This window comes from Desmodus rotundus, chromosome 13, assembly GCF_022682495.2.
Source record: "Desmodus rotundus isolate HL8 chromosome 13, HLdesRot8A.1, whole genome shotgun sequence".
Taxonomy (NCBI): Eukaryota; Metazoa; Chordata; class Mammalia; order Chiroptera; family Phyllostomidae; genus Desmodus; species Desmodus rotundus.
Window position 1 is genome coordinate 2518524 of NC_071399.1, and position 24983 is coordinate 2543506.

General features: G+C 54.6%; 2 protein-coding genes across 16 annotated transcripts in view; one reads left to right on the top strand and one right to left on the bottom strand.

Annotated features, from left to right (window-relative positions):
* Positions 1–7139, bottom strand: part of ANGPT2 (angiopoietin 2) — a 46189-nt gene extending 39050 nt beyond the window's left edge. The window contains exon 1 of one of the 2 annotated variants that reach the window (XM_024578719.4): positions 6328–7139. In XM_024578719.4, coding sequence (XP_024434487.2) covers positions 6328–6615 — 288 coding nt within the window. In that variant the 5' untranslated portion in view covers positions 6616–7139. The remainder of the gene's footprint in view (positions 1–6327) is intronic. The other variant, XM_024578718.4, reaches the window with a different exon arrangement.
* MCPH1 (microcephalin 1) overlaps positions 1–24983 on the top strand; it is a 144600-nt gene that overhangs the window by 101993 nt on the left and 17624 nt on the right. Inside the window, exon 13 of one of the 14 annotated variants that reach the window (XM_045186497.3) lies at positions 7637–8095. The exons of 12 other annotated variants lie outside the window; for them this stretch is intronic. In XM_045186497.3, the coding sequence (XP_045042432.2) occupies positions 7637–7822 (186 nt within the window). In that variant the 3' untranslated portion in view covers positions 7823–8095. Of the gene's footprint in view, positions 1–7636; positions 8096–24983 lie in introns of those variants that run through there. One more of the 14 variants, XM_045186501.2, reaches the window with a different exon arrangement.

Sequence of the window (24983 nt, forward strand, 5' to 3'; positions counted from 1 at the left end):
GGTGGTAAAAGGATTAGGCTCCCTTCTCAGGAGATTTTTAATGGATTCCACATCCTTCACTGGTGCAGGCCAAGATTAGGGTAAGAAAGGAAGGTGATTTCATGGGGAAGTCTCTAATTAAAACATTAACTGAAAAGCAGACAGCCAGCACTCCTGCCTCACTGTTCAACTGGTAGGGTGCCCATTCCCTTACTTTCGAACCACACGGGTACAAACACCTTCGTCCTAACCCCAGTGACTGCAGAAACTTGTGTTCTAAAGTGTTATCCGTGAAGTTTTTTCGTTTGTAATTACCTCTAGTCCTTGGGCTTTGTATTGTTTTCTCATTTTGCACAAGAACATCACATTGATGCGGGGGGGTTTGCAGTTACGCCTACATGTAAAATGCTAGAGGGGGGTGCCCTCTCGTTTTTAACATCACACAGGGGCCGGGGACGTCTCACGTGACTTTCCTGGGCCTGAACTTCATTGGCAGGGACTTTCAAGTAGCTCTGTCACTTTCAGATGTCACCCTCTGTCAGCTTCTGCAAGAGGGCTGTTCCCGTAGGAACGGTTTGTCACATCCCTCGCCATTTCAGTAAAAATTCTTCTGAGCTGCCCAGTGGAATTTATGTCATTGTTCCACACCTCGGACATCCCCAAATTGCTTTTTGTTCTTAGCAGCTTTGGGCACCATCCCCTCACAGATGGATGGCACCTCTTAACTGCGCACCTGGGAAGCAGGTTGTTCATTCAGCTGCCCTCAGATGCCAAGGCTGCTTCGGGATCAGGGGTTGAGGGCTGAGCTGAGCCCTGGACACCCTGACCCGTGGTGAGGGGAGGTGCTACCATCACTGTATGCCTGTCGCCAAGTTTCTCAGCCTCACAGACCCACTTCCCTTTTTCACTTTTCGGTGGAATGTATGAGTTACCGGACAGATGTGTCCACTGTTAGGGTACATGCAGCACGTTTAAAACTGATCACACACTGAGAGGCATGTGTCGGCCGTGGACGTTAAGGATGGTCACTTCAGAATGGTAGACGTACTCATGGAAGTTTCTGTGCATTCTTTGTGCGCCCCGCCTTCTGCAGTAACTTGCCTCCCTTTGGAAATCAGGAAGAGCGAGCATCCGGAAACAGTCTGAATTGAATTTCCTTTTGGAGAAGAGGTTTCAGTGTGGAGAGCAGCTGATTCACCCTCCGCCCTGCGCTCCAGCACTCCCCACTCTGTCCCTGGCTCTTTGCCCCTCACTCATTCATCGTTCTTGTGCAGCGCTTTCCACCTCCGGTCACGCGTGTTCTGGCAAGAATGTGCTGCTAATGCGGAGCCCGTCCCTGCCAGGGCCGACCCTTAGTCATCTCTGCCTCACTGACTCAGCCCAGGCCCCCGCCTGGGCACACGCAGGCCTTCCAAAAATATTTGTTGAACAAAGAAATGAACCTTAATGACACCTGTCCTGACGGAAACCCCCCAACGAGGGGTGGGAAGGGCAGGTAGGTGTTTACTCAGAGATGCTAGGGAGCTAAGAAATTACACTCTATTCGTGTTCATCCGCACTTCTCAACAGTGTTCTACAGTCTGGCCAGCCCCCCGGGAAAGTCCTGCGTCTGGGCCGCAGGGGGACACACGTGCTGCTCCGTGTTTGGTTTTCTCAGCAGGAACCCTGCAAGACTTGTGAACTGCAAAGCACGCTGGTGCCTCCTGGCCCGTGGCCACAGGTGGTGGCCAGACGGGTGGGACGGTGCCCGTGCCTGTGTTTTGGAGCTGTCTGAGGACAATGAGCCAGGGTGCGGAAAGCGCTGTCAGGTCTTTTGCTGCCTGTTGTTGCGTACCATTGTGACCTTGGGGACCGCCGTGCGGCTGGTGTGGCTCTGTTCCTGTCAGAAGGCTTCTAGGGTAATTAAGGGGAAGAATCTCATTGTCTGTTTTCTTCAAGTCAAGGAAGATACATACACATATCTCTTCATATGTATATCTTTATATACATAATATACACACACATCTGTATATGGTTCACTTTGTCTTTTATTTTGAATAAAAACTGTTCAGCTATCAGATAAGTGTAGGGGCATATAATAAGTCACGTAACGAGGGACTCGTGAGTGACAATAGTATGTCTGCTGAGCCGCCACTGTCATAAGTCAGCCGACACGCTGCACAGCCAGAGCACCTGACCTGACCCGTGTTGCACGGCGCAGCCCCCTGCCGTCAGCTCAGGGAGCCCACGAGCCACTCAGGCCCCTTGGTCTGCTCCTGCCCCCTGCCCAGGCAGCCCTGCCCCCACGGCCACAGTTTCTTATCGTGACAGGTTCCATCACGGTGAGTCGTGGGGGGGGGGGGGGGTGTCTCACACACATATGTCTTTAATCTACATTCTCCTTTACCTCCATCTTCTAAATTTTGCTTTTTCCCTAATTAAAATCTCTTCCCTCCAACCTCTTTTCATGTCATTTGTGAGCCAAGAAAAGACTCTGATCATGTCGTAGTGTCACTTGATATAAGAGGAGGAGATTCATGTGTTGTGTGTGATACTGAGTCGGGTACAGTAAAGAGCCAGCGTGAACCTCTGCACACACAGCCTGCAGGAGGGACCGAGGATGGGGGCGGGGGATTGACTTCCCACTTTCTGCTGTTTGTAAGGGACCACGCTGATTAAAATCAACCAAAGTCCACGTTTCAGCGTGGAGGCCACGCGGAATATCTGGTTTCTGAACAGTAAGACAGCGCAGAAGTCGCGTGCACAAATCCAATTCCTGGTTCCCGTAGTGTGGCGCGCGCAGAGTTAAACCAGCGGGGCCCCGTGTCGTAGCAGGGTCACGTGATCACAGAAAGCAGACTTTCGTATGTAGATGCTCATGTGTGACGCGGAGTAAGCACTTACTACATTTCACACATTGCACTCTACGCCTTGCTTAGTGCTTACAGTAAACATTCTACTATACTTGCATTTTCTAAACAAATATATTGTACTTGCCCTACCGCAGTGAAATCTGTCCCTCCCTTACCATGTTATTAACATATGATTAAATAATAACAACCACCATTTTCCTACAACCCTAAATAAAGGGGTTAATCGGCTTATCTGAACGCACCAAGTGTGCTGAGGACACGACCTACGCTCCACGCTGCCGGGAGCCGTGGGCGTGAGGGGGTCGTTCTTTCCCTTACGGAACCGAGCACAGGATACACACACGCCCCCACACACTCATGCTCACACACCGGCACACACTTGCACACTTACCCATCCACACGCATTTGCACGCACACACTCACACACTCACACACTGACACCATCCCTGGCCGGGCGGGGCGGGGCAGTGCTCTGAGTGCGGGGGAGTCCTGGGGGCGCACGGCTGCCTTGTTCACCGCGTGTTGACCGATGAAGAGAGCTCTCTGGTCCTGTTAAAAGGTCTCAGATCTTACTTTTAAAGGAAGGAAAGGATCTCAGTTCAGGTTTGCAGTTTCCAGCCAGTACTTTTGTCATTAAAAAAACCCCAGTGAGGTGACTGAGGAAGTGTCTACCTCAAGTTCACAGGCAGTGGCTGTGTTTTTCAAAACAGTCTGTGTTCAAGCACAATGGGCTTCGCAGTTGTTTACACATGCACGGTGTTCGTCAGTGTGAAAGAGTTGTTTATTTCCGCTCCCTGTTTCCTCTTACTCGGGGGAAACATTTGGCCTCCTAGCAAGACACGATCCACTTTGCTATTTGTCAGCCTTTATGAAGCGTCTCTAGTATCTGGGCCAGAGGGTTAGAGTCGTGGCGGCTTCGCAGGGCCAGTGGCGTCCAGGGAGCTCGTGGGTCACCGCAGCATTTGGTGCCAGCGCCTGCTTGGAGAGCATCTCTGTTCCTGCTCAGCCCCCTGCCGGGCTGAGTCAGCCCGGCCCTCTCCCTCGTTCACAAGGCGGCCACTCCCCGTGCCCAGCAGATGAAGGCGCAGAGTAGCATCTTTGGTGAAGTGCAAAACCGCTTTCTCAGTCCCGGTCCCAAGGCAGTACTGACTACTCACGAGAAGAAACACTCCTCATCTGCCCTGAAATCAGCTCACCAGAAACCGCAGCTCACTTTCCTTCCTGACACGTTTTCTGGGAAGCTTAAAGTGCGCTCGCTCTCCCTCTCTCCCCCTCTCCCCCTCCTTCCCTCCCCTACCCCCTCATTTTCAGTATTGGTTAGGGACAGAAAGGAAATGGGGAAACAAAAATATATAAATAAACATCTCTAAAGGAAAGGAAGTATGGGAAACGAAAACCATAGAAGTGTGTTTTTTCTCTCTGTGATGGCCTGGCAGTAGGTGTGAGAGTGCGCCGCCGGCCCTTTCATCCCTGGCTTATCTGCCCCCGTATATATTACCCTGTCCCCTATGAGATGAGCACTGTCTGTTGCCACAGGTGGCAAAACACAGGAGAATAAAACAAGCAGAGAGCCGACAGGCAGTCGCTCTAAGTGGGTCCTATTTGCTCTTTTTCTTTTACTCCCCAACACGGAGTGAAAATACCAACTGACTTTCTCAGGTGCATGGCACCCAGATGGGCCAGGGGAGCAGGTGCTGAGCCGAAGAGAAGATAAACATTAAGTCATCCTCGGTGATATTTAGCTAGGTAGCTAATGCAGGAATTCAGAAATACCCCTGTGCCACTGTTCAAATATTTACTAACTCACCCTGGGGAGGAAAAAACTTGGGGTCACATAATGTAGATTTCCTCATCCTTTACCTTCCTTAAACAGAGTCTCAAAGATCCCAGAGGGTGGGTTGTTTATCTAGGAAAGAAATATGAGCCCTGCTCCTGGCATTCCAGGTAGACCTCGCGGGGCTTCATTAAGCAAATACAGTTTAGCAGTCTTGCATTTGGCAAAACATTCTTTTATGTTTCCAGGCTGTTTATCTTAAGAGATGACGTAGCAGCTGGGCAGATCAGACTGTTTGCTAGAATGGAGGGCATTTCTCCCGCCCTGCCCGTGGCCACTGGCCCTGCACCGCAAGATGTGGGGGCACGCCCAAGCCGTGTGCTCGGTCAGACAAGGTGAGCAGGAGTCCGGAAGGCCATCTGTCTCCCAAACACTTGAATCTGCGTCGTGCGTACTGCCTGCGGATTAATGTTGCTCCTCTCACCGTTCTGAGTGTTGGAAGAGTTAAAAGGAGCAGACCACAGGGACGTTCCCAGGAAAAGAGAGGGACCTATTGGCAAGTCACCCAAAGGGACAGTGCTTAGGGAGGTGTCACTAATGAGTTTTATAGGACCGGGCGGGTCTCTCGGTAGGTTTTTGTGTTTTCTGTTCTTTGATCTGAAGCGACCCCTCGTCCCCCTGAAGCCACGCTGAGAGCGCTCATTCATTGGGGCTCCAGGCTCCAGGCTCTGCTAATGACCCAGTCCTTTCCTCTCTGAAGGCAGCAGTTAATGAGAAAGGCAGATTAGGAGGGAGACCTATTCTGAGGTTCAGATAAGGTATCCTAACAGACAGTTCCCGGTGGCATGAAAGACTGATCGCAATCCGCTCTTCTGGGGCAAAGTTGTGAATGAGGTGAACCAGCTCGTTAAAGTTCCTGGTGGCTTTGAATAGTTACATCCTGCAGCCTGTGAGCGTCTCGGTGGCAGGAGTTATAACCCCCAGGGACCGGCCTTTGGTACACACACAGTCCACCACAGTAAAATGCCGGGGGGCTGGGGTTTCCCGTGAGCAGCTCCCAGGCTGAGCTGAGAGCACAACCGCCCATCCCAGCACTGGTGCAGCGAACCGGCCCTGCGCCCCGTCCCATATGAGTCCCCTGCAAAGCCAGTGCTGGCCCTGGAGGGCTGGGGAAACACCCCTTCACAAATGCCCGCCCCGTGGGGGGAAGCCCTGGGGTTCTGCGAAACATGAGACCTGCTTTATTTAATTTCCTCTGGTTCACTGGGAGCCATGGTCTCTTTCAGTAAATAAATTCAGGAAATCGGTAAAGCCCTTTCCTCTGTCGTTTTGTATCGGTAATTAACATGATTGTCCCCTTTTTCCTGGCTCCGGGGCTGCTGCTCTCCGCCCCCCTCCCAGGCTGCAGCCAGTTACGAGGTCCCTGGCAGCAGCTCTCGCTGAGCTTAACGCCCGAACAGAACAGCCTGCCCGTCTCCTCTGCCTGGCTCAGGCAGATTCCCCACTGGCGGGCTCGCTCTCTGTCCACTATGACACTCTTCTCACGCAGCGCCTCCCCCAGTCCTGCCACGCCAGCCTCCCACCCTCGCCCTGGGCACCAGCAGCCCTCATTCATTGCGAGGTGTCTGCAGCCATCCTTCCCCTGCTCCCCCCCCCTCGGGCATTAGAGCAGAGCCGCAGCGGTGGTGCCGGGGCCGCTAAGGCGGACCGGCGCTCTCCTACCTTCATGAGCCACTGGGTGTTGTTCTCCATGATGCTCTCCAGCGCCTGCAGCCTCTGCACCGAGTCATCGTAGTCGAGCGGCGCGTCCCTCTGCACGGCGTTGGACACGTAGGGGCTGGAGGGCGTGCGGCAGCTGTCCGTCTCGGGCAGCAGGAAGGTGTAGCTGCAGGCGCCGTGCTGGACCTGGTACTGCCTCCTCCCGACGCTGTCCATGCTCCTCCGAAAGTTGTTGTAGGCTGCAGCCAGGGCCAGGTCCCAGCTCAGAGCAAAGAAAACAACCCGCCACATTCTTTCCTTGTCTGGGTGACGAGCCGGCTGCTCAGCAGACTCCGAGGCGCATGGGAGCCAGGTCCTCGGGCGGCAGTCTCAGACGCAGGGGCTCAGCTGCCGGGCTTGAGGTCCATGTGTGGGAGCCTGGTCCCCGCGTCCCGGCGGCAGACTTCCCCAGTGCCTGTCCTGCTGCGAGCTGTCAGATCTCCACAGGGAGTGTGACCCCGCTCACTGGGGAGGGCGCGCTCGCCTGCGGGTCAGTGTGGATGCTGCGTGTCAGGGTCCGAATTGATCACTCGCCTCCCCTTATATGATAAGTTGATAAGAGCAGCCAGACATGTGCAGCAAGCGGCTCCGCCCTCCTGGCTTGTCCGTTATCTTCCTGTAGGGGGTCAGCAGCCAGGCAACAGGAAAAATCCCAGCCCCGTGCGTGCCTCCCAGCCAGGGCTGTGCGCTGCAGAGGCCCTCTGGGAAGGCGGCTCCCAGGCCCCCTGGGCATCTCGCAGGCACACCCGCTGGGTGTTTCCTAGAGAGCCCTGGGCCCTGGTGTCCATGCAGCTGGTCCGCTGACTGAGCCGTAACTTGAAAGGACAATGAAGGTTCCTGTTTGTTCCTGTAGGAATGGAAATGCTACAAGTATGTCAGGACTTCGGTTTATTTTCGTTATTACAAACAAAGAGGAAGGAGCCTTGTAAACTCTGCTTTTGCAAGAGGGAGGGAAGGCTCAGGGTGCTGCTACTTAATCTCCGAACCGTTAGCTCCCAGGACAAAGTTTTCATTTTCAAAGAGTTTGATAGGAAAGTCACGATTTATTAAATCACGTTAGGAAGGTCAGCATCTGAGCTCTGACATCTAATCTTTTCAACAAAACACCCACTTCCGTGTTCGAAATAAACCTAAAACAGACTGACAAAGGGCCCATTAAATTACAATAGACAGGGGAATCAGAATTTAATGAGAGGATGTTGAGAGAGGAACACATAAACTTTATTAGATCAGAATTTGCTCATGTCCTATCATTTTGTAACATATTTTCCAGGATCAGTTAAATCCATCCCATTCGACCTTGAACTCAGACCCATTACCTCCCCTTTGTGATGAAGCACCGATGTCCTCATCTGTAAAAGTCGGGAACTGCACCCACTGGCCAGACTTCTCGGTGTCAGTTCTGTGGCTCTGCCAGTCCTCCAGGCTGCTTCTTCAACAAGGAAAACTCAGCACCTGAGAGACCGACGGTCTGCTGGCCGCCCAGCCAGAGCCCGTTTCTCGCCCACAGTGGTCGTGATCCGGCAGTGACCAGTGTCCGTTTGTGTCATGTGAGGTCAGCCTCCGGGTGTGCGGCGTGAGCAAGGGGCCACGTACTGAACCTGACACACTCAGGGGTGGGCGGGGGTCCTGCGTGGTGGGCTTACAGACTCAGACTCCAAAAGTAACCACGCAGATCAGTCTGAACAGATCCCTGAGGGAAGCGGGTCCTGGCGGTAGTCTGTCCGAAGGCCAGCCTCTCTGCTGTCCTCCTGCATCTGAGATAACGCACCTGTGAAATGTTGAGCATCTGAGCGACCTTTCCAGACCACTCAGGGCAGCCCGCCCGGCACAGGAGATCCCGGTCTCGTCCCCTCGCTCCCACATCCCACCGCTGTGTTCTGTAAGCGTTAGCTACTGACTCTCCCACGCCCACCAGTGTGACAGAAGTATTTGTCCTTTTCATTTTTCATCCCGTCCCAGAGATTCCCCACTTTGCTTTCTCCTGCCTCACTAATCTACCACCCATGGATTTCATGTAACTCCCCCTTACTTCCTCCATTGATTCCAACGTATAAAATAAGTTGCAAGCCCTGGCTGGTGTGGCTCAGTAGGTTGGCCATCATCCTGTGAACTGAAAGGTCACTGGTTCAATTCCCGGTCAGGGCACATGCCTGGGTTGTGGGTTTGGTTCCCCGTCGCAGGGTTTGGGGGAGTAGTGCAAGAGGCAACCAGTCGATGTTTCTCTCCCTCTATTTCAGCCTCCCTTCCCCTCTATCTATAAATGAATGAATGAATGAATGAATGAATGAACGAATGAGTGGATGAATGAATATTTTTACAAGCTACGCTGCAGAACTGCCGTCCTCCAGCACAGCCTCTCCGTCCACTGAGACTTTGCTTCCCAGCATGGCCGTCGGGTTGGCACGAGCTCAGAAAGGTTCTGTGCGGGCTCAGACTCCTCCCGTCCACACAGGAGCGCAGAATGGTGGTTTACCTCTTGGGTGAGTGTGGAGTTTGTGTAGTGAGTTCAGTTCCCTGGGATGAGTTCTCAAGAGACTTGGTCAGGCCTTTAAGGACGTCCCTCCTGTGCACAGGCTGGTCCCCAGGTGACTTCTGGGGCAGGGGTCAGACCCTGAAGTCCACGGGCTCCGATGGGAAAAGTGCTTGTTTTTCACCACGCTCGAACTGGAATACCGCCTCCCCTTTAACTGCGAAAGGTCACAGCGGTGGCCCACGCCAGCAGCTTTCTCCTCGAGCAGCACTGTAGGTGGTTTTCTTAGGGTTCCCGAGCTGCCACATGCGCTCAGCACCACATTGCTACCGGACCGGTCCCCAGACTGGTCTCGTGATTTCCAGCTCTGAATAAAGCAGCACCTGCCGCTCTCTGCCAGGGGCCTGTGCCAGCTGGAACCGCACTCCGGAGGGTCCCAGGGCAGGGGGCTGTGCGAGTCCCCCGCCGGGCCGGAGCGTGCACGGTGTCCAGAACAGCACAGGCTGAGGACAAGGCGCCCGTCTGACCGGAGAGGGAGGCCGCAGGTGCGCGGCCTGTGAGAGCCCTGCCTCCGGGGTCTGGCACAGTGCGGCCTCTCTGATCCTCGGCTCCCTACCTGCGAGATGGGGCTGCCTCTGCAGCGCCTTCCGGATCAAAGCGACCCGAAATAGTGACTGTGACGTAGGAGGATGACTCTCCTGTCTCCATCAGCCACTCCGGTGAATGGGACTCAGGTCTTCCACCACCAGGCGTCGTAGCTGAGTTGTTCTCTGAAGGGGAGACAGGAACTCGGGTGCACGATTTTCCTCCTGAGTCTGTTTCCCATTTGAAGGAGCCTGCTACAAGGCATCCATGGTGCAGTTATGGTTTTAGAAGTCACTCTGGCTGTCCTGCGGGGGCTTCTCATGCCCCGGGTCTGTGCCAGCCACTCGCAGGCCCCAGGGTGGAGGTGAGCTGGGGCCCAGGGAGACAAACGGGGACAGAGGTGGCTTGTGGGCTGCAGCCTGAGGAGGACAGCAGGCTTGTCAGCACGGGCACTGCCCCCGTCTGCTCCCTCGGAATTGGGGCCGAACATGCCGCAAGCAGCTCTCCATAGGTCCCTGCATGGCGGTCATCAGCAGTGAGTTGGGGGAAGCTCTGGGTGGGTGGGGCCAGCACACTCTCTCTGTAAAGTCAGATATCAATGTCTTAGGCTTTGCCAGCCATGCAGACACTAAAATTCGAATTTTGTCTCATTTCCACATGCCATGAAATGGATTTCTGGATCTTTCCTGAAATCCTTTTCTGGATTTTCCTTAACCATGTAGAAATGTAAAAGCCATTCCCAGCCCACTGGCCACTCAAAACAGACCATGAGCTGTTGTCTGGCGACCCTGGAGTTAGAACCTCGGGCGGCCCCATGGGGGCGCAGAGGTGGGCTCGGCCCTCTTCCATGCCGCCAGTCACAGCACAGCCTCTTAGGGAACCGAGGAGTGTGGGCGTGGCCGGGGAAAGAGACTTGTGGTGGGCGGGAGCCCTGGCCAAAGAGAAAGCGCCCCTTGGCAGCTGGGTGTAAAGTGCGGGCCAGGGGGCCAGGCCAGGGCAGCGCCCCCAGTGGAGCAGCAGGTCCCCCAGTGCAGGGCCTGCCCCACTGCCCCCCGGCCCCAGCAGCCCAGCAGCCAGGCTGCCCAACACACCAACGGTCACCGGGGAAGGCAGGCAGGCCTGGCAGTGCCCTGCGGCCCTGAGGAGGCAGAGGAGGCAGGTCAGGGTGGGGGCCCCAGGCTGGGGTGCTGCCAGGGGCCAGCTGCGACCAAGGGGGCAGCCGTCATCCCTGGGCCCCGCTCGAGACCGTCCTGCTGCTGCGAGTTCTCCCTGGAGTGCGTGCCCCGGCTGCAGTTGCAGAGCGTCTCTGAGGGCACCGCAAACACCGGGCTTCCACACTCCCTGAGGAAGGTGGTCAGCTTCGCCAGGGACCTGGACGAAGGCCCCTTGGCCTCAGTTACCCTGGGGAGCCCAAGACCACCACACTGGCTGAGGGCCCCCGACCCTCCAAGCACACGGGTCCACGTAGATGTAGACCCCTTTTCTCTGGATCGGGAACCTGGTTGACGACCACCGCTCGCTGGAGGCCGGTCTCCCGGGGCATCCGTGCGGCTCTCAGACACCTGCCTGTCTGAATTAGCATCTCAGGGAGTTGCCGACGAAGAGATGCCACTGTTAAGTCGGTGCCAAGCCCAGGGGGACAGAGTATTTGAGGGCCGCCCTCCCTGCTGTGCAGTATGTGGTTGACGGATCAGGGGGTGGATCGCCTGGCCCAGGGCGGCGGGCGTTGCTTTCCGAGCAGTTGAAGTCCCTGCAAGTGTTTCGGACAGGCGTTTGCCTCGAAGAGCCCGTGTCTGACTGCAGGATACACGGGACACACTCAGACACGCGTTGGGGGAAAGGGGAGGTATCGTCCTACATCTACTGTACGTTTTGTGCCATAGTTTTTGCTTCAATTATTTCTTTAAACCTCTTTTTAATCCTCACTTGAGGATATATTTGTTAATTTTTAGAGAGAGAGGAAGGGAGAGACAGAGAGAGAGAAACGTGAAGCAGCCACTTCCCCTACACTCCCGCCTAGGGATTGAACCACAACCTTCTGGTGCACAGGAGGACGCTCCAACCGACGGAGCCACCCGGCCAGAGCTGTGCCGGAGTCTTTCTTCCTCACAGCCGCCCTTGGCACCAAGTGCCTGCCCTCCTGAGTGCCCCCGCCTGCTGACCTCAGACATGGTGCCCAGGGTGGGCCTGCACGGCCAGTGTGGCCCGGATTTTGGGAATGTGTTGTGTTGGCAGGGGAGGAGCTCTGGGCGCTAGAACACCTGTCCTGAGAAGGGAAGCTGGGGACGCTGTGTCGATGTGTGGCTCTTGGCCAACAGCCAGGCACGCTCGGGGCTCCGGGCGCCCAGCGGGCTGGGGCGAGCAGGGGCCTCAGAGACACCGCAGTCACCTCCCTCCCACCCAGGCCGTTTCAGACTCGGCTCCGTGAGCCCCGTCAACACGCTCATGTACAAACCCATGTGCAGAGTGCAGGGAGAGCCACTAGAAGGTTCTCTGGACATAAAATTGTAGAGAAAAAGTTATTTTTACTGCTTCTTCCCCCAGAACTGTGGGCGGTGGTGAATGAGAGTGCAAGAAGGCACAACTGGCCAAAAAGAAAAAGGTTCAGCTTTCCAAAAGTCAGCCCCCCGCCTAGCGACTCCTGCACAGCCTGCAGAGTGGGTCTCTGCTTCTGCTGCGTTTTGAGAGCCGTGGGGCTGAGCCTGAGGGCCACCAGCAGGCTATTTTGTGAAAACTGGGGTGTTGCCTCTCTCCAGGGCTGCTGCTTGTGAATCTGGCAGCCTCAAGAGAGAATTCCCAGCCCTGGGATTTGAAAAAGTACCAAAGAAAAAGCCCCTCAAAGTTACCATAGGACAGAAAAAAGCATCTGTATTCTCTCTCTCTCTCTCTCTCTCTCTCACACACACACACACACACCCACCCACACACCCACACACCCACACACCCACCCACCCACCCACCCACCACCACCACCACCACCACCCCCGGGAGGTCCAGCTCAGCCCTGCCACAGGTGTGGGATCGAGACTCGGAGAGGCGATGATCGAGTGCGTGTCTGCACCTGTCTTGGACCTTCATGCTGGTGGATTTAAATCAGTGGCTGCCCTGGTTTTAACAAGGGAAAGCCCAGCCTTCTTTGGAGAGGAGATTCGCCCTCTCATGCCGGCTGCCCCCGCTCTGCAGCGCAAATACGTCCCCAGCAACAGCGCCCGTTTTACTGAAGGAGACTCCCTGTGGCCCTGGGTCGTCCTGAGCGGGAGCCACTGGTCACCAGGGAACCCACCACGAGCCCACTTCAGTGCCCTGGCCCCGTGGCATCCGAGTGGGCAAAGGCCTCTCGGCGGGGGGGTGGGGGGGCACCGGGCGGTGCGACCAGACGGCAGGTCGCACTCACTGGCCTCGGAGAGCCAGCCAGTTGCCAGGCGCACCCACTATGCTTCACACATGCGTCGGAGCTGCGCCTTTGGTTCTCCGGCTCTGCCCGTTCCTCTGCCTTCCGTTGCCTCTGTAATTGTCAGCCAGTAGAGGCAGCTAGAAGACCGTGCTGTACCTTGTACAGTTTCTGAAGTGGAGTGTGATGCCTAGCACAGCGATTCCTGTCCTTGTCGCAATAGAATGTACGTAGCGTTGGACCTCAGCTGTGTTCAGAGAACAAGCTGAACATCCACTTAGCCTAGGGCACTGGCTCCATAGGCCCGCCATGTGGAAGGTGAGGGCATCAACACTTTTCGGAATACGGGTCTGCCTGCCAAAGAGGGAGAAAAAGACCTTTGCCAGATGTGTTTTCAGGCCATTTCCTTTCCTGGAAACAGCCATTTCCCCTGCATTTCCAGGCGTGTTTTCGTTTGGAGCAGATAGGGTAAGTGCAGGCATTAGGGACAGAGCGGGGGACAGCAGGGGCCCTATCTGGGACAATTATCTCTCCTTGCAGCTGTGTAACTTCTGTTTGACAGAGAGGCACAGCTGTTTGTTGGAGGGTTGGTATTGATGGAAGAGCCCAGGTTAATAAGAGGAGAAAACCTTTATTGCTCGTGTGACTACTCAGGTGGCTGTCGTTCTGCTTTAGGTCAGGTCAGTTAAAAAGGTGCCCAGCATACTCACTCATTCTAACTTACCAGAGTGTTTGCTGTGAAATTATGTCTAAAAGACTTGTAGAGGGGACAGGTTTTTTTAAAGAAACTTTTACAGTTTGTACTGCCAAAACACCAGCATAGCATCTGCTAAAGAACATTTATTTTTTTTTAAAGCCACATTGTATATAATATGTAACCTTAAAGACTTTGGGATGAAAAGCTTTTTATTTATTGGAGATGGGAAATATCCAAGTAATTATTTTTTTTAAGATTTCATCATGAATTCCATGAATTTTTCGGAATATTTTGGTTTATATAATTCTGTTATAAAAAAGTTATCTCAAATGCTGTTTGATTTTTAAATATTTTCACTCCCTAGTATTTGTATGGAATAGTTTATCATCTCATTTTTTTAAATACCTAAAAGGTCAAGATACAAATCATAACTAAAAAGCCAGTGGATGAAATTCTGAAACAACAGATGAGTGCGTTCGCCTGATAATGTTTTCGCCCGTAGAAAAGAAGTGCTAAACATTTTCTTTTCATGAACAGGCGTCAGCGGTGACTGCTCTGCCTGCAAGCGGTGTGCCCCCAGTAAAATCTGTCCTCTGAGGAACAATGTCAGAGACCCGTAGGGGGTGTGTTCATGAGTGATAAATGCACAGTAAATGTTCCCAAGTTCATTTGATCGAGACTGCAGAGAATTCAGACTCCGTTGCTTGTTAAAAATGTGTCCAGTCTCTGGTCCTAACCATTCTTCTAAGAACTCAATTTCTCCCAGAATGAATTTCTTTTTGAAAGTGGCTTAATGCCATCTAGATTAATCTTTGTTTAGTATGACTTTATGAAGTTTTTATCTTAATTTTTGAGAAGCCTTTTAAAATGAGAGAGATAAAAATGTCATGTATGCTATTTACATTAAGATGTATTAGCTCTCTTGGTTATGGGTTAACATAAATAAAATCACTTATGCCAAAGAATTAAAAAGTAAATAAAAGCACAAGATCCCCTTTGGGTATTCCCATCGGTCTGACCTGATAGGAAATGAAAATCTTCCCGTGGGGAATTAGGCTTGGTCATGGAGTCCCATGTATAAAGGTGTTTTTGAAGCATTACATATAGCTTTTGAAGGGTGGTATCAGAAGTATAGTAAATAGTTACGCATAAAAGGAAGGAATGTTTGCCTGCAAGTGTATGACAGCGCTCCCCGCCTTCCTTGTCCCCGCACCACCCGAGCGTGGCCGGCCGCCGAGGGTGGCCGTCCTCCCTGCTGATCAAATTGGCGTGCGCTCCACTTTTTGCCCCACACACGATCTCATGCAGTTTCTCTGGCACTCATTCCAGTAATGATAAACTGTTCTTCCTCCAAATGTTTTATTTCAGGGAAGGGGTCTAAGTTCAAAGAAAGATTGATACAAAAGACAAAAGGAAGTGAATTTTACAAAGCTGGTGAAGAGGGGGCGTCTATAAGAGTATTGAGGTGCCTCATTTTTTTTGCATGTTTGCCTCAGGGAAAAATATTAAAATCAAAAGTGGTTTTGGAAAGCCTTAACATAGTAGAATAATTACAGGAAAAAAAACAGTTAGATATGTTACCTATAGGAGACTGCAAGTATCAAAGCCACAGGTAATGCTCACCTGCTCCCTCTACTGGATTTATAACAGATAACATGCAAACCTAAACGTTTTTCTTAGTAATAGAAGTGAGATGCAATTTAGCACGTAAATCACTAGCAACTAATATACAACCGGAAATGCTTTCACCATCGTTTTAATGCAGAAGAACCCCACATCCTATGCAGAAGTTCAACACCCGTGTGTGTACACTTTTGTGTGTGCACGTGTGCACACAGGAAAAAACGTTGCTCAGCCCTCCTTACCGCACACGGAGGCAGGAGCTCTGTCTGCGTCCCTGGCGACCTGGTCGCCATGCCCGTGAGTGATGCGGCAGTGGAAAAAGTGGGGCTGTGAGTCTGGAGACCTGGTCCAGCTCACCACACAACGACGCCCAGCTGCGTCGTGACTGCGCTGGACCAGTGGGGTATGTGGTCACCGAATGGCACGCGACTTGGTTACATCTGCGACCGTCCCCTTTCCAAGCAAGGTCAGTCTCAGGTCCCGGAGGTGAGCACTGGCGTCTTCGGTGAGGGCGGCACGGTTCAACCCGTAGCATTTACCATGCTGCAAGATACAAAGTGAAATCTGGTAACACTAAAAAGGGACAGAAAAGTAGAGAAGAGAAAACCTCATGGTAGGGGTGAAAGAGAACTCACAGAACAAAGGTGCAGCTTCAGGCAGTCTTGTCAGCTTGGCCCGCAGGACCGAACTGATCCTGAGCAAACTCACCTGGAGAGTGTCTTCCACTGGCCTCCAGAGTGGCTCCGAAAGGTCAGACCGGTCCAGGGTTGGGTGTCCCGGAGAACAAGGTCTCTGCGTGTCAGGTGAGGCTCCTTCCCCCCGGCCAGGGCAGAGTGGTCTCAGCTTTCACCACCAGCTCGAAATGCCGCCCCAGACTGGCTCCCAGACGCTCGGCTGTGCCCGTGAGCATCTGCATGCTGATCTTTCAGAGAGTCAGTGTGGCCCTGGCTGGTGTGGCTCAGTGGACTGAGCGCCAGCCTGTGAACCAAGGGGTCACCAGTTCGATTCCCAGTCAGGACACAGGCCTGGGTTGCAGGCCAGGTCCCCAGTAGGGGGCACGAAAGAGGCAACCACACATTGATGTTTCTATCTCTCTCTTTTCTCCCACCCTTCCCCCCGAAAAGTAAATAAATAAAATTTTAAAAAGAGTAAGTGCAGGCCACTGTAAAGGTGCACGGGACAGGCACCCAGGTGGAAATTCTTCCCCAAACTAGAATTTTTACGAAAACACTCGGCCAGCATCAACAGCTGTCTGCTCTCCAGTTTCACTGCTAAACAACATTTTAGTTGGCAAAAGAAGAGTGAGAAAACAAGAAGGCTCAGAGCCTGAAACTTCGGGAAACCCCCTTTCCATAACGTGCTTCCTTGGGGCTTAGAAACGTGCCTGGTTTTAGCACATGAGAGCTGATGTCTAGCTTTTCTGGACCCGTTTTTCAAGGGGTGCTTTAAAGGTTTTAATGATTACAAGGGAGAAGTTCATCTTGGTCATTTTCTGAACAGTCTGGCCTCACTGTGTCGCTGGTTTTCCCTCCTTTGTCAGAACACACTGTTCCATCACCACCAAGGTGCCAGTGAGTAGTTTGGAGACGATGCAGTAGACTCAAATAGGAGGGGCCCAGCAGCCACAACTCTGCATGCAAGGTGTCTGCCTGGGACACCTGTCACCAGGGACATGGTCTAACAATTTCAGAGACTCTGTCATCCCCAGAGGAGCGTTCGGGGCAAGTGGACGCCTGGGCGTGTGATTGCTGAGCTGGGGGGCGGGAGGCCGGTCCGGTAGGACACCACTGCCTCTGCACCTGAAGGCTACCCTGCAGGACGGGCCTGGTAGCCATCCCTGTGCGTGGGGCGCTCCTGGACTCGCGCCTGGCCTGTGAGAGAGTGCCTCGTGGGTGCTGTCCCCTGGCTCCTCAGGAGACACGCCCACTGCCTCTCAGCCCTCATAGCTTTCCCAGGTGGCAGCCCTGTGCAGCCCAGGGAAGGGAGTGGAGGGGAGTCAGGTGACCTTGCAGGCCGGGATGCACCCCATGGTCTGACTCCAAAGCAGACGGCCCCCCGGCTGTGTGTTCACTCACCTGCCCTCAGGTGGACAGGACCGGACCATCTCTGTCCCTGGTTCAGGACCAGAGCTCCTCCTTCGCTCCGTGCCTGCCCTTCTTTCACCTTTGGTGCTGGTGTGTGCTTGTGAGGTTTTCACAATGTGATAAATACTGCGAACTCACCACTTGACTAGATCCAAAGTGCCGACACCTCCCCTCTCGCCCGTGTCCCTGCCTTCCTCCCTCTAAGGACACCATTGTGGGGCCCCTGTCCCCGGCCCTCAGCCAGCACGGAGCTCTCTGGCCTTGGACCTCACTGCATCTTCCCCATCACAACCTGGCTGCCAACCAAGGTGGCCCTTCCCACCACTGTGCTGTCCACTCCTGCCAGTCCCCCTCCTGGGAGTCTTCTACTCACGTGAGGCTCTCTGCTTCTAAAGTCTCCCCCATCCGGGAAGGCTCCCCTTTTTCTCCTTGAAGCCTTCCCACAATCCTGGGGGAGACTGTCCCCTGAAGGTCCACACTCGTGTCTTGGCACACATGAGGCGTAAGGAGTTTGTCAAGTCGAAATTGAGCTCCGGGCCTCTGTGGGCATTTCTGTAGTCAAACTGCAGCCCTGTGGGTGGGCACATTCCTCTCATCCTGGGAGCCCGCGCCCCGCCTGGCACAGCACCTTGCTAAGTGTTCGTTTGGCACCCAGCAGTTTTGTTCCTCGTAAGTCAAGGGGAAAGGCTGGAGCCCAGTAACAGCTGCAGCGTCCTGTGAAAGGTTCCCTGGTGTCATAAGTGGGCACAGCCACAGACGCCCACGGGCAGTTATTGATCTCAGTCCACGTGCCTGAGAGGCACTGGCTCCAAAGGTGACGTCACCCTGGCTCCACAGGTGTGCATGTGACATCAGTGCAGGAGAGGTGAACATAGGCATCTCCATACGCCATCGACAGTGAGAAGTTCTAACAGCAGAGTGAAGCTGGCTAGGGGGACAGGCAGTGGTGGAGGCAGGGGCTCTTGCCCAGATAAGACACCTGCATATGGGACTAGGAGGCCAGTGGGGCCTTCTCACAACCGGGCACAGTCCTGAGGGGTGGCCAGAGCCGGCGAGGAGTGAGGCGTTCCACAGCCTCTGCCTGGGCAAGGCCCGGAGCTGCCGGCTCCCACCGCAGTTGCGTCCACTGTCATCCAGGCTGATCGGCTTGAGTTTGGTGTCCTCTGTGTTCGCCCTCTGTGTGTGCCGGGTGGGCCGAAAAGTCTGCTAACGTTTTTTTTTTTTTTTCTTCGTAAATAAAAGACACATTTTTCATTTTCGCCAATCACTTTATTGATTTGGATGTTTTGAGTACATCAGCTGTCTCCCACTGTTGGCTTCTAGTGGGGAGAGGCCAGGGGTGCTGCTGAACATCTTCCAACTCAGAAGACGGCCCCACAGCGAGAATTACTTGCCCAAAATGTCAACAGTAGCGAGAAACTTCACAAACCACTTCTGACACGTTTGATTAGTCACAGCGCCTTCTCCACACCCTGCACAGATTCTTTTTACATTTGAGTTGCATTTTTACCATTCTTGAAATGAAAAAGCATAATATGCCAAAAATGTTGCATATTTTCCTCCATCTTTAACATTAATATGCCTGCACAAAAATTCACCAGTTTTGATAAGTTTTTTTAAATGCACAGCTGCCATGACAGCTGTCACAATACAATCTAACAAAATTGTTTCCAATGAAGTTAAAGACGAACTACAGCTGTAGTATGGACGAAACTAAACGCACTTTTTGGCCAGCCCAGTACCTTCTCTTGTTGTATATTTTGAGTTTTCACTACATTCAGGTGCTGCACTCTGTTTTGGGGTCTCTCTTGAGGTTCTTCGTATCAATGTGACAGTGCCATAAATTCTCACCAGGCAGACGGGGCCTTGGTTATTCAGCACTGTCTCTGCTCACCGGCAGACCGTCCTGCCGAGGCCGCTGCTCAGAAAGTCTTGCCAACTCCCAGACCTGTCTGTAATCGAAACTCCCTGATTTGTAAGTTGAATTTGTCATAAAAAAAATTACAAATTGAATTCAGAATCAATATGTGCTTGAAAACCAGTGCCACAGAATTGGAACCTCCGGGGGTGACTTTCCAGGTTCCCTGAGATTGAGTCTCTCCTCTTCCTGGACACCGGTGTTCACACCACACACCGGTGTTGAGCGAACCACAAAGTTAGCGGCTGCTGCAGACCAAAGGCGCCCCACAAAAGTGTTAACACGGACTTGAGAGGGGTCCCAGCAGGCGGAGATCGCGGTGAAAAGAGCTCTTTCCAGACCAGATTCTTCTCTGCTGTGATCTCCACTGACCCCGTCCTCCTCCTCCTTGGCTTCGTGTGCAGATCCCACAAATCTGCAACAAACTGACCACCAGAGCTGGTTCATTCCGCCCCTTTCAGACCAGGGTACCTGCGGGAGGGCGTGTCTTCAAAGATTATCTTCTGAAGCTTACTCTGTGCTGGCTACAGCTTTACTTACTCTTTTCCGAAATTCAGCGACACCCAGAGCCGTTTGTAGTGACGTTTTAAAGTGACTTAGTGACCCAGCGGTCCCGTCCTGCAGTTTCCAAATGCAGTTATATTCTGACAAGGCGGGCTCCTCAGGCCCAACAGAGTTCATCTGTCGAACAGATGGGGTCAGGCTGTGCACCCCAGCGACTGCCACCTGTGTAGGCGCACCTCAGGGACCCTGCAGCTCCGTCGGACCGGAGCAAGGCGAATGTGTCACACGGATGTTGCGGTTTCCCAGCGTGTGGAAAGTCACGTTTATACCGTGCTATAGTCTATTAAGTGAGCGATAGCGTTACTTCTTAAAAAATGGTCACACTTAGTTGTGAAAATACTTTATTGCTAAACTGCTTGCCATCCCCCGAGCCCTCGGTGAGTCCATTTCCTTGCTGGCGGAGGGTCCTGCTGGGGCTGGGGCAGTTTGTCAGGATGAGACAGCAGTGAGGTCTGCCCACCTGCCAACCGTCCCTTTCACAAGCGACTTCTCTGTCACCTGCGATGCGGTTTGGTCACACTTCACCTGCAGAAGAACTTCTTTCAAACTGGAGTCCGCTCTTCCCCTGACTGAATATCTCACCACCCCACCCCCTACCATCCCGGCAGAAGACCGCTGGGCTGGCAGCCTGACCCCCTGCTCCCTGCTGGGCCCTGGGACTCACACTGGACTGCTCCCCACGGTCACCGTGTCCATGGTGGTAGCCCGCCCAGCTCCGCTCACACATCCGTCTCTGTCCCACACGGGCCCACCACACGTGCAGCCGTTGGCCGGGGCTGCAGCAGCCAGGTCACCGTTACAGCTCAGAGCCGGCAGCAGGGTTGGACCGACCGCGAAGCTGTCTATCTGGAAAGGACACCAACCTTCTTTGGAGTAAGAACTCAAAATTCACTTAATGTCAAAGAAAAGCAGAAAAACAGTTTAAAGAAGAAAGCTCTGAGAAGAGAATGTGCTTCTGACAACATGCCTCGGCGAGCAGAGTAGGTGGTCGGAAGGGCCAGCTTGACAGGCCCTTTGGGGAGGCTGCGCCCCTCCCTGAGGGGCCGCTGCAGATCCCAGGAGGAGGCGCTGCGCCTTCCTGCGCCTTCCGGAGGAGAGGGCTCTGGCCGCTGCAGAGCGTGCAGGTTGGGTTGGACGGGCCCGATCACCCGCGGTGCCTGGGCCCCGAGACGCGGCAGCTCTCGCCATCCTGGCCCAGGACACCAAGGAGCCTCTCCAGACCTGGCGCCCACCTCCCACGGGCAGGGGCTCGCAGTCCAGCCAGCGGGCTGGCCCCGCTTCTGACGGGAACAACATGAGCATCGGGAAGAAGGACCAAGGGGCAGGGGACAGAAGTCACAACTCGGAAGGAATGGGGTGGGCGTCACCGGAAAAGGACTTGGGTTTTACAGAGACGTTTGTTAAGTCATCAGTGCGTGAACATTAGAGAACAAATCGTCAAAATGCCTAACCGGTACGTGTATTTACCAGGACGGACCCAGCACGCTCCTCCTGCAGCCCCGGGGCCGCCGGGCTGTTGTGTCACCACAGAAAGACGGTGGAGAAGCGTGGTGACGGAGCCAGAGCCGCTCTCCAGTGCTTGGCTTCAGTGACATCTTTGTCACTTACCGAGGGTTTCTTTTCCCTCTTGGCAAACCGCCGACGCCTGAGCTTACGGGAACGTTTCTCGCGTACGCAGAGACCGAGAGTGAGTGAGGAGTGTTGTTTGTGCGTTGCTTCCCCCTTTGCTCGTGTTCCGTCACTGAGGATGTCGACAGGAAAACAGGATCTGGGTGTCCGATGAGTTCATCGGCTGTTTTACCACCTGGGAGCCCAGGCTGTGTGACATCCTCATGTGTCGCCCGGGATGGGGCTAGAAGAGCAGGCAGGTGGAAATGATGAGATCCCGGGCAGCACAGTGCTGCTTTCAGGAAGAGACGTGGGGGAAGGGGGGGGGGGGCTCACTGAGTGCCGCACCCTCTCTCCTTCCCTCTCACTGTGCCGGGTAACAAATCACTGTGCAGACCTCGGGGGTGGCCCTCCAGGATGGGCAGCACCTCCCGTGCAGGGCTCGAACCCCAGCATGGCAGCACACCCCACCCCAGCCATGTAAACGGCTTTAACGGGGCGCCCCCCCACCACAGTGGGCTGGAAGCTGGGGCGAAGGTTTCCCTGAACTCATCCAGTCTTAACCCAGATGCACAGCGGTTTCCCTGCAGACCCAGTTCCTCGGGTTACTTCAGAGTCACTCTGGTGCTTAGGCAGCACTCAGTGACCTGGAAGGGGGTCCAAGCACTCGCTCTTCTCTCTTTATTCCTGTGAACACGCTTCCTTCTCGTCTCCTCAGTCGAGGCGCTGCCTCCCGGGGGTGGCTCAGGTGCTGTGGTCTGTCGAGGGGTCTGTGTGTTTGCGCCACCAGGGAGGGTCTCAGGCACCTTCCTGAAGCCTGGGTTGGGGCCGCTGTCTGCGCAGTGTGTGGTGCCGGCTCAGGCCTTCTCCAGCGGAGACCCCACCCCTGGGTGGCGTTTCTCCTGCAGGGACTGAAGTCACCCAGCTGCACCAGAGCTGTGTGTGTGTTGCCTCCTTATGTGGACGGGGCGTCCTTGGGTGGTAGGACAGTAGCTGGCTCGGGTCCTCAGGTAGGCAGAGGCTGTGGGAAGGAAAGAGGTGGCGAGCCCGCCCCGTGTTCTTCTATACGGCATGTTGGCTGCTGGGCCCCAGCTGGAAGGGGCACCCCGAGTTCAGGGCGGCACCATCACTGGCCCTGGCTCATGCGTGTGGGCAGGGACCAGCAGACACGCCCGTGACATCACAGTGGGCTGTGCCGGGCGGGAACCGACAAGGGCAGGGGTTAGTATCTCAGCCCCTCTCCTGGGTGGCAGTCTTATGGTTTGAGAACCTTCTTTAAGGCGGAACTGTTTCTGAAGTGTGTGACTTACGTGTATTAACTCAGAACCTTTTGTAACTCTTGGGGCAAAGTAGTTGTCTGGGACAGACCCGTGGAGGTCCCATCTGCCACCGGCTCCGTGACCTCACCCAGACGGCTTCACGTTTCCGATGTTAGCGCTGTCAGGAACATAGATGGCCACTGGTTGGAAAGGCTTTCCTGAGCACCCACTCCATGCGAAGTGCCACTCAAGGCCTTGGGATGCTTTGGGGACAGAGGAGGCACCATCCCTGCCTGCTGTCCCAAAGTGCCCTGGGCTGATCTCTCGCGGTCTGGATGCCGTCGGCTGAGATAAGTGCCCAGCCACAGGGTTGAGGGCTTTCTCTGCGGAGGAACGAGGCCCCACCATGCAGCATGGTGGGCTCTGGTACTCCTGGCTCAGGTACTGGCCTCCCTGCATACCGGGCGGACGAGAGCCAGGCAGTGGGACAGTCGGTGGCCCAGGGACTCAGGGGAAGCGGGCGAGACAGCTAGAGGCCTTCAGGCACATGTAGGTGTGGGCACAGGGAGGGGCTCCCAGGAATCAGGTCTGTGGCACTTGACCTTGGCTTCCCAGCCCCCAGAGCACAGCAGGTGCCAGCAAACTGAAGAGTTGAAACCCGCAAACCAGCCCAAAGCCAAAGTCGTCGTCATCACCTGGGCTGGAATCCAGCCCCAAAATGACCAGGGCCCACTGAGGGGAGGTGGGGCAAGGAGTGAAGCATGAGCTTTAGACCCAAGCACCCCGGCCGGGGAAAGCCCACCCCTGTGCGAGGGGCAGGCGTCCCTGTATCCACACACCACGTCCGACAGCCGCCCCCACTTGGCTTTGCTGGCTGCTCCTCGGTGAAGCTGGGGAGCACGCGCGGAAGGAATGGGCATGGAGCCACTGTGCCAGCAGTGTGGGAAGAGCCGCCCTTCGCTGAGTCCAGAACCCTCATGCAGAGGGTCCGAGAGAACTCTGGAGCTCAGTGGCGGAGGGAAGGGGCTGGAGTGCAGGGTGCTCCCCTTAGTTCCCGCATGGGACCACAGCAGTTTTTGTCTCCTCCTGCCAGGTGAGGGTGGCGGTGGCAGCACTAGTCCCAGGCCCGTGAGGTCATCACCACCATCATCACTGTTGACGTGGGAAAGTTCTGAAAGGGAAACAGGCCAGGCACGGCGTTTCCCTGGTGCCTTCCTGAGCCTCGGGTGGACGTTAGGTGTCCAGAAGGTGATCGAAGTCCAGTCTAGAACAGTCCAGAGCATGGGTCAGTGCCTTTGTTCATGGGTGACAGCTCTGGTGTGCAGGATGGACCCTGCACATGTGAGCCGGGGCGCTGGGCCCTGGAGACCCCAGAGGTCAGTACTACGGGCGGCCCTGGGCCCACAGCACGCTGACAGGGGTGAAGGGACTCCCTGTTCCAGTCGGGAAGCAGTTTGAAAGGTGCCTGACTGGTGCTCTTTGCCCAGGCCGCCCAGGCCATGCCACCGTCTTGGCTGAAGCACACGTGTACACCGTGTGTCAGCAGGGTCCTACCATGCCGAGGGACACTGGCAACTGCAACCCTCAGGGCAGGAGGGGCCAGGAGGGGCCCCAGAGCGCTCCCAGAACCGATCATTTATTGCAGTCTCACCAGCACTACCGCAGTTTCGACGTCGACTTTCTGAAGCACGTGGCGTTGGCTGCCACGGGAACGTGGCACCGAGACACGTGCCTGTACGTGGACGCAAGTGGGCACCCTGCTTAACTGGGGACGGAGGACAGGCCCTGGTCGCTTCGCACTAAACCGTGTGTTTTAGAAAGCAGGAAAGTAGCCCTGGCTTGCGTGGCTCAATGGATTGAGTGCAGTCCTGCAAAACCAAAGGGTCGCTGGTTGAAGTCCCAGTCGGGGCACGTGCCTGGGTTGCAGGCCAGGTCCCCAGTAGGGGGTGTGCGAGAAACAACCACATGTTGATACTTCTCTCCCTGTCTTTCTCCCTCCCTTCCTCTCGCTCCAAAAATAGATAAATAGAAAGCAGGGAAGCGATTCAGATGGCACTGCAGAGCACAAATACATGCTTTCTAAAGGTGTGACAGAAGTGGACAGCAGTTGATAGAGCTTCCAGGCAGGGAGAGCGTCCCTCCCCCCACCCCAGCCGCGCCTCACGCCTCACGTGGTCGTAAAGAGGAAGGCCTGTCCTAATCTCAGAATCTTAAAAAGAAACCTTGATGTTGTTACGTGGGACCTAAAGGAATGCTCTTCCTCCCAGGCCCGGAAGGATATTTCTAAGAGAATGTTAAACTTGTGACAGGAATTATGGATACGTTTGGAATTTTTCTCTCGAGTGACTCAGGCCCGCTTTCGGTCATTACCTGGGCATCGGTCCGGGACTGCGTGACGCCGGTCCCCACGCCGTTCAA